This window comes from Scyliorhinus canicula, chromosome 7 (assembly GCF_902713615.1).
Source record: "Scyliorhinus canicula chromosome 7, sScyCan1.1, whole genome shotgun sequence".
In the NCBI taxonomy this organism is placed as follows: Eukaryota; Metazoa; Chordata; class Chondrichthyes; order Carcharhiniformes; family Scyliorhinidae; genus Scyliorhinus; species Scyliorhinus canicula.
Genome location: NC_052152.1, coordinates 131,181,128 through 131,193,157, shown reverse-complemented (window position 1 = coordinate 131,193,157; position 12,030 = coordinate 131,181,128). Strand labels below are relative to the sequence as shown.

General features: G+C 44.4%; 1 protein-coding gene across 1 annotated transcript; it reads right to left on the bottom strand.

Annotated features, from left to right (window-relative positions):
• Nucleotides 1-4,017: 4,017 nt before the first annotated feature.
• Nucleotides 4,018-10,370, bottom strand: atp5f1e (ATP synthase F1 subunit epsilon). The gene is made up of 3 exons (XM_038802945.1): nucleotides 10,189-10,370; nucleotides 6,189-6,313; nucleotides 4,018-4,168 (listed from the first exon to the last, which is right to left on the bottom strand). Exons 1-2 carry the CDS (start codon nucleotides 10,218-10,220, stop codon nucleotides 6,193-6,195), a joined length of 153 nt encoding a protein of 50 aa, XP_038658873.1. The 5' UTR covers nucleotides 10,221-10,370; the 3' UTR covers nucleotides 4,018-4,168; nucleotides 6,189-6,192.
• Between the last annotated feature and the right edge of the window lie 1,660 nt (nucleotides 10,371-12,030).

Sequence of the window (12,030 nt, the reverse complement as noted above, 5' to 3'; positions counted from 1 at the left end):
ACAGGGGACCAGCACGGCGCTGGAGTGCTCCACACAGCTCCGGCTGCTGATACGTGGCCCTGCACTGCCGGCTGTGGGTCTGCGCAGCGGGCGCTTAAGCGCCGGCCCCACGCAACATGGCGGACCCACAGAGCGGGCCAGCGCACAAGATCGCGCACACCCCACTGATCGATGGCCCCCGATCGCGGGCCAAGCCATCGTGGAGCCCCCCCCCCCCCCCAGAGACTGATCCCCCCACCAGATCGGCCACCGCAGCCACGACGCTGATCTCCCGCCGGGTGGAACCATATGTGAACCACGCCGGCGGGAACTCAGCCGGTTGACCGCAGAGAATCGCCACAGGGGCTTGTTTCAACGGCCCCCGACCGGCGCCGCGTCGACTGTGCGCGCGACTGGCACCGAGTCTCCGTGTCCTGGCATCAGACCCAATCGCGGGTCTTACGCCCCATTCTCCGCCCACGATTTTGGCTGAAGGCTCGGAGAATCCTGGCCCCTATATCTGGGGAAAATCATATACATCAGTCAGGGGTCAGTAGAATGGTTCTACTGGAGATAGCAGCCATTAATTTATTTTTTCAAAGCGTTAGTCATTAGGGTTTTTTAAAATTTAGTTTTTTAGTTTGATGAGTTGGGTGTAGTGGGTTTGTTGAATATTGATTGTTATTTTTGCATTGTATCTTTATGTATTGGTGGTATGGTATTTTGTTATAATGGAAAAACATCCATTAAAATATTTTTAAAAAAGTGAACCAAGGTCATACAATGTGTACAAACATGCCTTTTAAAAAAAAGTGCTGAATAATATGCTGCCCTTTGAGCAACTGAGTCACGCGATGCAGGAAACCCCAGATTCTACCTATGGTGTATGATGATCCAGCTAAATTGATCATAATTGGCTTCACGTCTGGGCTGAGTGGGAAAATCCACAGGCTCTCCTCCAGATTGCTGTTGATTGCCTCTCTAATCTGCTGAAATGTGTTTGGTCAATCTTTTGTGCAGTGGATTGTGCTCAGCTGTCACCTAAATACACTGCCTCTTTTCCTTACTCCAAACACACTGGACAGGTTTCTCTGTTTTGCCGGTGCCCAGGGGTTTCCAACGGTGTGGGGCTGCCCCACAATAGGAAACCCCATTGACCGGCCGGCGTAACAGAGAATCCAACCATCGTGTCTAGGCAGAAATGTGGCGCGGCGGAGAATCCAGCCCAAGATTCTCCACACCCCACTCCTCCTACTTACATAAAAGAGAATGGCTTGCTAGTTTTTTGACATCTGTGTAGTCACACTAGAACAAGGGCAATGCCTCAGGAGACAGGTGGGGAGACATTAGATGGGGGAAGACGTGAAGGGAGTAGAACTTCTGAACCTCTGCTCCCAAAGCAGAGCTTTGCAGACCAGGAGTTCACACCTGGATTTGGTCACAGATGTTTAAAATTGGAAAGGATGGTCCCAGCATAATTTACACACTCCTATTCCTAGCCTATAAAGCTCAGGTTTTCACACACAAATGTAAATAACAGTTCCAATTGGTTGGCAAGAACTTATGACTAGATTATTTTCACAGGTTTATTTAAGGCATTGTTTTGTGTGCGCGCGGGGGAACAATTTTCATGGCATCATCACTGCATCCAACATTAGCACATGGCATATATAGTTGAGGCAAATGCCACCGATGTCTTCAAGAGGAAGCTACACAAGTATATTTAGGAGAACAAAATAGAACAATATGCTATTAAACTGAGGTGAAATAGTGGGAGGACGAGTGAAGTGAAGTAGAGGGAGGAGGCACATGTGGACCATAAAGAATCGCATAGGCCAGTTGGGCCAACTGGTCGGATTCTGTGCTGTAAATTCTGTTATGTGTAACTGAATAATTCTTTAATTTTTCTGAGTGTTTAAATATAGAGTGTTATTTTGGACTTGTGTAGCTCCACATTGCGTGTGATTGCTTGTAATCTGTTTAACTAAAGACTGTTTTAAATATCAATAAATGTTTATTGACTTTAATTCTTTATAACAGAAGCTATTAATGTTAAAGGACGAGTTCAATTAACTTTTCTACTCGCCACTATTTATGCCTTGCTCGAATAAAAATCTAGCTCCTAATAAGTGTTATGCACTTAACGATTGGAGGCTCCTTGCAATGTTTGCTGCTAGCATTGTCCTATCAGGTTGTGTCAGGTGCAGAGTGGACGACAACATCAAACAGGAGAATCCTGGTGTTTTGTATCATAGTACTGGCACCTATACAAGCATGATATATACTGCCAGATATAACAGAGCCTCAATACATCAGCGTCAGACGTCACTGAAGCAACTCTTTGGATACCTTAGCCCCGCTGCATCAATTAAAGCAGCACCGGATGAGGAAAAAAACTCACATTTTCCTGCTCCATCAAAACTTCACAATTTGTTTCATGAAATATTTCCCATTTGGCAGGAACAATTATGAGAAGTGCCTGTATCACTTTAATGTATTTGGACATGTGCCAGCCCTGCACACCATTTCTCAGAGCTGACGTACAGGTCACCTTTCAGAAAGTACACTCTTTACATAGGCATCCAAGGTTGCTGAGTAATGATGTCCTGAAAACCATGAAAAGGACTCAGTTACATTAAGTGCAATTTGGTCATTTCATAACCACTTTTTTTCAACTTTCAGTTCATGCCAGTGTTTTTATGAGCCTTTAAAGTTGCTTAAAGATGCTGTTCACTTCCCCGTGGGCACCCAAGTGTGAACGACAGTTAGCAAGTCACTCTGGCAGACCTCGAGTACGAGTGGAAGCTCTTCTTTGCAAAGAGAGCTGGAAGGACACCACTTAAGAAATGTGAACACCTAACCGTTGTGCCTTGAAAGCAGTCATTTTCAGAGGCACCCTCAGAGAGAACGCAGTATGTTACAGTAGACATATCTGGGTGTCCTTGTACATGAATCCCAATACATTAGCAGGCAGGTAAAAGTAGTAATTAGGAATGAAAATTAAATGTTGCCCATTGTAGCAAGAGGTATGGAGTATAAGAGGAGGGAAGTCTTTATTACAACTGTGCTTTCTTCCTGGTAAGACCGCACCTGGAGTATTGTGAATAGTTTTGGTCTCTTTACTTTAACAAGGGACATACATGCAATGGAAACAGTTCAAAGAAGGTTTACTCAGGCTGATTCTTGGGATGAAAGAATTGTCTTGAGGAAAGGTTGAGCAGGTTGGACCTATACTCATTTGAGTTTAGAAAATTGAGGGGTGATCTAATTGAAACAAAAAAGATTCAGGGGGTTTGACAATGTAGATGCTGAGAGGATGTTTCCCTCATGGAGGAATCTAGGACGAATAGGCTTAGATTCAAACTAAGGGGTCACCGATTTAAGTTGTAGATTTGGAGGAAATTCTTCTCTCAAGAGGGTCGTTGGAATTCTCTTCCCCAGAAAGCAGTGGAGGCTGAATGAATGAATATATTCAAGGATGCTTTTAGACGGATTTTTGATCTGCAAGGAAGTCCAGGGTTACTTGGGAGGGGGGCAGACAAGAATGTGGAGTTGAGGTCACAATTAGATCAGGCATCATCTTATTAAATGGTGAAGCAGGCTCACGGGGCCGAGTGGCCTACCCCTGCTCCAGTTTCTTAAATTCTTCACTCAGATTTCCACAGGCAACGTTGATCCCAGGCTCTACAATCAACAACACATGAAAGCTGGATGCACAATAAAGCACAGAACAGATTACCCAGTACAGCGACTACAACGGAGTTATGGATCATGTTCTCCTTGTGGCAATGGTTAGAGTATTTATCTTTTTAAAAAATAAAAACAGACACCGATAATAGCAGAACATTATCTGCCAATAACTCAAATAGGGTGCTATCTTTTAACGTATGCTAAAGAGGAAGTTAAAATGTGGAATAAGGAGGGATCGATGATATTAAATTTACCAGCCACAATGTCCCTACACATCAGCCAGCTTACTCAATATAATTCACAAATAAATCCCATCACCGCCTTCTTTTAAAAAAAAAACAGACAAAGGACATTTTAAACAAGATCTATATTTTTAAATTCGCATTTGGTCAGTTTTTCAGACACGGTCTTCAAATGGATTTGTGGTTCCAGCTTTCCGGATGATGGGTCAAAGAGTTCACATATTCAAAAGCTCAGGTCTGTGGAAGATGCTCAGGTCCTAGAGGAAATTAAAACACAATTAGCACACTTAACTGGAGGAGGACTAACTTCAGTGAGTTGAACAGGAGTCGGGCCTAGATGGATTGGAATCCAATATTCATGGGCAAAACCGTACATGAACAATTGACTTCAAAGAGGTGGTGGTTCAGGTTCCAAGTGGACACATGGGTAAAGGGAAAGCATCCAAAGCTACACTTTCCTGAATGACTAAAAACTGTAAATATGATGAGCAGAGGCTAAAGTATAAGATAATAACTGTACAGAACCAAGCTGAATATAGAAACTACAGAGATCTAAAGAAGAAATAGAGGGACAAAGAGAAGGTAAGACAACAGATTAGAAGGCAATATAAAAGTGAATGCAAAAGTCTTATAAATACAAATAGTAGAAGGTAGTAAAAATGATGGGGGTGCCAATTCTTGCAAAGGCAGATGGCACGGCTACTGTGCCTCTCTCCACTAGAGAAGAGGGCACTGTGATAAGTAACAATAAAGGAAAGGCAGGAGTGATATTAGATGGAGTAACTTAAAAGGTTAGCGGTCCTCAAGGTTCCGGATGACATCCGTCCTCAGTTACTTTGCAGAAGGGGAGTGGTGCCAGAGGACTGCAAATGTTACAACTCTTATTAACGACGAGAGGAATAAATCCAACAATGACAAGAGGCAATTCAGCTCATCAACCATAGGGACATTTTCAGATTCAATAATCGGAGGCAAAATTCATTGGCATTTGAAAATATTTGGGCTAATGAAACAGTGCTATCAACAATATGGGGAAACAAAAACAGGCAGCACAGTGGCGCAGTGGTTGGCATTGCTGCCTCACAGCGTCAAGGTCCCAGGTTCGGTCCCGGCTCCGGGTCACTGTCCATATGTAGTTTGCACATTCTCCTCATGGTTAGGTGGGTTTCGCTCCCACAACACAAAGATTTTTAAGACTAGGGAGGTTATGCTGCAATTGTATACGGTGTTAGTGAGGCCACACCTGGAGTATTGTGTTCAGTTTTGGTCTCCTTACTTGAGAAAGGACGTACTGGCACTGGAGGGTGTGCAGAGGAGATTCACTAGGTTAATCCCAGAGCTGAAGGGGTTGGATTATGAGGAGAGGTTGAATAGACTGGGACTGTACTCATTGGAATTTAGGAGGATGAGGGGGGATCTTATAGAAACATATAAAATTATGAAGGGATTAAGATAGGATAGATGCGGGCAGGTTGTTTCCACTGGCGGGTGAAAGCAGAACTAGGGGCCGTAGTAGATTTAGGACTGAGTTTAGGAGGAACTTCTTCACCCGAAGGGTTGTGAATCTATGGAATTCCATGCCCAGTGAAGCAGTTGAGGCTCCTTCATTAAATGTTTTTACGTTAAAGATAGATAGTTTTTTGAAGAATAAAGGGATTAAGGGTTATGGTGTTCGGGCCGGAAAGTGGAGCTGAGTCCACAAAAGATCAGCCACGATCTCATTGAATGGTGGAGCAGGCTCGAGGGGCCAGATGGCCTACTCCTGCTCCTAGTTCTTATGTGCAGGGTAGGTGGATTAGCTACACTAAATTGTCCCTTAATTGGAAAAAATGAATTGGGTACTCTAAATTGAAAACAAAAACAGTATGGGAAAAAAATATCCAATGTCTATCCCACATTGTAAGCCAAAGGGAGTCTTTGTTAGCATTGAACACAAATTAATACTTTTACCACTGTTCCATCTCAAAATCCACATTCTTAGTAAAAGCTACTAAACACCATCAGAATGGTGAGAGAACACCAGGGTACAGAAGATCCTTCTAACATTCCAAAAGAGTTAAATGTTGAACTTTGAGTGGAGAGAGGGACTAGCCTAAATGGTTCATACCAAGCTGCTTCTAGCTGCAACACTGGTTCAAACCTTTTGTAAACGAGATGCATTCCCACACCATTGCACTGCTAAGTTCAGCGTGCTACATTTTGCTTGTGAAATAAATGCCCAATTTCAAAAACCTTCCCCCACACTAACCCAAAAGGACAGAAAAGTGCAGTACTTACAGGATTACCCTTTCGGCTTGCCGACTTTGACATTTACATCTGCCACTTTCTTGGCCTCTGCTTGATACTGAGGTTTGAGGGCAGCCCTCACCGCTTGTGCACAGATTCGAGAGTACTGAATGTAACTGCAAGGAGGAAGATAATCAAAATGGTCCTCGGGTTCTTGGTTCAAACTTAATGCAAAAACTTGGGACACAGAAATCCTGCTGTTAACAAAGCTTTGGAGCTTCAGCTTAACTATAAAGCTTTAAAAAGTTAATATCTCGACTCAAAGCCGAGCACTGTGCAGGGTTAACCACTTTCATCCTTTGTTCAACTTCACTTGTTCCACTTGAACAAAAAGGTAAAATGAACTGGAATAATGGAAGAAAAAACAGGCCCAAACTCTACCCAAGCAGAAAACTTTTCAGACTGATCATTCCCTATTCTGGTTTCTGGATTATTTCTACATGAAGTTACAGAAGGAAAAATTATTTTCTTTTTTTTTAAAGTTAGGATTTTTATTATTTGGATCTAATTTTTCCAGATTATTGCTGCCCTTTACAGCTGCTTCTGAAATAGGTCCAGTTTCCTGGCTTCAGCGTCCCTTATTAGAAGTTTGTCACTAGCTGAAGTGGGATCACCATAGCCAGAACAAGCCACAAATACAACAAAATCTCTTCAACCTCATACATAAAGCAAATGACAGGCAAGAAAAGCTATCAGGCAGTATAACAATATCTCCAAGCTTGTTTGATAATCTACTCATAATAAAACAGATGAGGGAAAATTTACCTATTGATAAAATAATCCCTACAGTGTAGGCCATTCAGCCCATCAAGTCTGCACCCACCTTTCGAAAAAGCACTCTAGACATGTCCAGCATCCCCCCTCCCCTCCCCTCCCATAACACCGTAACCTAACCTACACATCCCTGGACACTAAGGGGCAATTTAGCATCGCCAATCCATTCAACCGGCACATCTTTGGATTGTGGGAGGAAACTGGAACACCTGGAGGAAACCCATGCAGACACGGAGAGAATGTGCAAACGCCACACAGACAGTGACCCATGCCAGAATTGAACCCGGGTCCCTGGTGTTGTGAGGCAGCAGTCCTAACCACTGTGCCACCATGCTTGGAATGTTTTGCTAACACACTCAGCTGTGGTTCTCGTGTTTCCAGGTCAGAGACGTCTGCCCCACTCTAGAGACTTGTGTATATAATCCAAGCTGACACCCAGTACTGAGGGAGTGTGGCACCATCAGTGATGCCACCTTTTGGATGAAACATTCCATTGAGGCATTGTTTGTCCTCAGATGGGAACAGAAATATTCCATAGCACGATCACAAAGAACAGAATTTTCCACAGGTATCCTAGCCAATGCTTATTCAGTACAAGTAAAATAAATTACCTGATCACGGTGGCACAGTGGTTAGCACTGCTGCCTCACCGCACCAGGGACCTGGGTTCAATTCCAGTCTTGGGTGACTGTCTCTGTGGAGTTTACACATTCTCTCCATGTCTGCATGGGTTTTCTCCAGGTGCTCCGATTTCCTCCCACATTCCAAAGATGTGCATGTTAGGTGGATTGGCCATAATAAATTGCTCCTTAGTGTTCAAAGATGTACAGGTTAGGTGACGTTACGATGAGTGGGTCTAGGCAAGGTGCACTTTTGGAGGGGTGATGCAGACCCAATGGGCCGAATGACCTCTTTTTGCACTGTATTGATTCTATGATGATCACATTGCCATTTGTGGAAGCTTGCAAAATGTAAATTGCAGCACACCTCCCACTCATGGTGCATTTGGCACCCCAATGTGCTATACCCCTTCGTCATACGCTAATTACATTTCTAAAGCACTCAAGACCAAAACATTTTATGTTTTGCTATCATGAAAGACACTACATAAATACACAAGTCTTTTCTTCTTCACTGTCACCTTGAATTCCCCAGACAAGTCACAGAACTCTAACAAACTCTAACCTTATCCGCTTTTGCAGCTTGCAGTTCCTCTTCAAATACATAGGATTTGTAGGGCAAAACCTTCACCTTAATTCAGCGGTAACCAGATTGCCTGCGTTTTATAGATCACCACACCAATTTCAAGCAAATGTTAATTCTATAAGAGGGCAAACAATGTGCGCTCTGCCAGGTTACTGCCTGGACAATGAGACATATCCTAATCAAACTTTTTAGAACATATAGATTATTAGTGAACAGCATGATGACACAGAATTTAGACAGGCCCTACACAGCAGAGTAAAAAGCAGCAATCATTGATACAGAACTTAAGGTCTAAAAAAAACACACAAACTACCAAGAGACTCTACTAACAGAAATAAATTAGTGTGGTTTTAAAAACTAACTACTTCACAATACCAAGATAGAGAACTCCCTACAGAATGTCTCTCCTACAGCAAACAAAATATATTCAATTTCCTAAATCTTTTCCTACAGCAAACAAAATATATTCAACTTCCTAAACCTTTTTAACTTCACAATTGCATGTTAAGGGTATGTTTGGGTCTTTCGTGGTGGGCTCAATGCTACTCTACACTCCTTATTACATAGTAACTCCATCACCTTTTCTCAAAATTCCAACCCAAGAGATTCTGGCTTTGTTTGCTATTGTCTCCTCACTGCCCCTTTTCTGCTGCATTAGATTGTGATTCAGGTAAACAATATGGTCCTCTTCTCCCTCAGCCATTCATTTGACTCCATACAAACAAACTCCCCTACAAAAGCATCCATTAGACTACTTGCAAATGGATCTTTTATGTTTACCCGAGAAGTAAGACTTGCTTTAACAGCATATCCAAAAGGTTCCCTCGGTACTAAACTGGGATGCCAGTTGAAAATGAAAAAATGAAAATCGCTTATTGTCACGAGTAGGCTTCAATGAAGTTACTGTGAAAAGCCCCTAGTCGCCACATTCCGGCGCCTGTCCGGGGAGGCTGGTACGGGAATCGAACCGTGCTGCTGGCCTGCTTTATAAGCCAGCAATTTAGCTGAGAGAGCTAAACCAGCCCCTTCTTAAACCACCCAGTTTAGGTGGTGTGTTGAAGTGGGGCTCGAAGCCAGTCTTCTGAATCAGAAACAAGCATGCTGCACATTGAGCCAGAGTCAATACCTTATAGGTACTGAGGTAGAACAGCTTAGCCAAGCCAATGCTTTGTCCATGAACATTGCATTGCCTTCATCGTTAAGTTTCCCAACCAGCCTTAATGTTTTGGGGGATATCTGTTTCAATTCCAACACACCCATTTGCAATTATAATGGACAATCTTCCATACTGGGTGTTACTAGAGAAACCACGGAATCAAGATTATAAATTCAGACCAGGTTAACTACAATTTAAAGCTTCTTTTACTGATATTGCTTCATTTCATGGCACAATCCCCATTTTTATTGATGCAATGTAGTTGTCACCACCTGGGCCAGCATTTACTGCCCATCCCCAACTGCCCTTGAACTCAGCAACATCGTTTCAGAGGGTATTTAACAGTCAAGCCCATTGCCCTGGGTCTGCATTCATATGTAGGCCAGACCAGGAAAGGACAGCAGATTTCTTCCCTAAACAATATTAGTGAATCAGATGGTTTTTTTTTACAACAATCAAGAATGGTTTCATTGTCATCATTAAGCTTTTAATTCCAGATTTTTCACTGTTTAATTCAAATGTCACCATTTGCCGCGGTGGGATTTGAACCTGGTGCCAGTGAACCCCGATCTCGAGAGTCTCTGGATTAAAGATTCAGTGACAACACCTCCCCAAATAAAATCAGACCAGGTTAACGACAATTTAAAGCTTCTTCCACCCATAATGCGGAGTTTCATGGCACAACAGGCACCCAAAAGTGCTGCACCCTCCAACACCCCCGACCGCTCTCCGTCCGCAGTGACCTTCAGCCCGGCCGGAGCACAAGGTGCCCGCACACCCGTCCGGATCCTCGGGGATGAGACGCCAGTCCCCGAGCCCAACCCAGCGGCCCGGTCCCCGGGCTCGATTGTGTACCTCAGGCCGGCCTGCCTCCAGAACGCCACCATCTTCACCTCACTCCTCTCGCCGCCTCGGCCAAGATGGCGCCCCGCAGAAGTAGAGCCGTTGACGGCCAGCCAATCAAAGGCGGGATGGACAGATTAACCAATCAGCGAACAGGACAATTACGCACACGATCAATCATAGTGCAGTATCGAAGTCACGTTGACCAATCAATAAGCAGAATACTGTCGACCATTCAGAGCACTGGGTAATGCACCAATCATAGAGCAGCATTAGAAGCACCCCCGCAGGTCTGGTCCAATCAGAGCGCGTTTCCAAGCGGTCTGCAGAAGGGCAATGTCAAACCAGGATCAGGGAACATGATTATATATTTATATTTATAGAGAAAGGAACATGCACGTATTCACCACACATGTAATAAAACTGGGTAGTCAAAGGAAAGGTAGAGTACGTTAAGGACCAAATTATCATCTTGTGCAAGCAGAAGGCATGGCTGAGCAATAAATTAATACTCTGCATCTGTCAATCGGATGTTGCCAATTTGTGACATCTTCTGTTTTCATAATCAGGAGGCAATGGGACAATGGTAATATCACAGGATCGGCAACCCAGATGCCCAGGCTAATGTCCTGCATGGACACAGAAGCTGGTGGAATTGGAATTAATTTAATAAATGAAATGAAATGAAAATCGCTTATTGTCACGAGTAGGCTTCAATGAAGTTACTGTGAAAAGCCCCTAGTCGCCACATTCCGGTGCCTGTCCGGGGAGGCTGATACGGGAATAATAAATCTGGAATATCAAGCCCTCCTCTGTAACGATGACCATAAAACTATCATTGAATGTTGTCAGCGTCCTTTAGGGAAGGAAAGTGGCCATCCTTACCTGGTCTGGCCTATATGTGACTCCAGACCCACAGTAATGTGGTTGACTCTTTATTGCCCTCTGCAATGGCCTAGACACTCAGTTCAAGGGCAATTAGGAATGGGCAACAAATATTGGCCCAGCCAGCGGCACCCACATCACATGAAAAAAAAAATGACAGCATGTTGAGCCTGGTTTAACTATGTGTGATGCGGACACAACTGAAGCGTAAGTGGCAAAGGCAACAACAGTCTGGTGGCACAGTGGTCAGTGCTGCTGCCTCACAGCTCCAGGAGGGGGGCGCCATGCGGTCGGGGGAGTACGCTTGCACATTACGGGAGGCAACCGTTAGTGAGGTCGCGTGTTTCTTGGTCGCCGCAAGGTCGAGGGTAGTCCTTTCTAAGAGGCGCTGGTGGATGTCCGCCGACCCTATGCCCGTAACGAAAGCGTCCCTGATTAGGACTTTGGAATGTTCAACGGCCGAAACTGCCTGGCAATCGCAGTCCATCGCCAGGGTGTGCAGGGCACGCCAGAAATATTCCAAGGACTCACCAGGGAGTTGATGTCACGTGGACAGGAGGTGCCTGGTGTAGAGTTTGTAGGTCTGCTGGGTGTAGTTCTCTTTCAGAAGCGCCATGGCCTCAGCGTAGGTGGGCGTGTCCCGGTTGAGGGGAAAGATATCAGAGCTCAGCTGTGCATACAGGATCTGGAGTTTCTGTGCTTCTGCGGGTTGTTTTGTCGCAGATCCGATGTAGGCTTCAAAGCAAGCTAGCCAGTGGGCGAAGGCCGACATGGCGTTGTCTGCTTGAGGGTGCAGCTGCAGGCGATCTGGCTTGATGCGGAGGTCCATAATTGTAAAATCTCTGCTTAATAAATTGATGCACTATCAATTACGACGAGACGAGAATAGAGAGTAATTGAGGCTTTATTAAGCAGAGATGTGTAGCCTCCTGCAGCTGCTACTAGAAATGGCTGCAGCTCGGTGAGCAC

Excerpts from the sequence above, each read along its gene's own strand:
- atp5f1e (XM_038802945.1), bottom strand. The coding sequence starts at position 10,220 with ATGGTGGCGTTCTGGAGGCAGGCCGGCCTGAG. Across the intron at positions 6,314-10,188 it reads TGGAGGCAGGCCGGCCTGAG|TTACATTCAGTACTCTCGAA; the intron begins GTACACAATCGA and ends TCCTCCTTGCAG.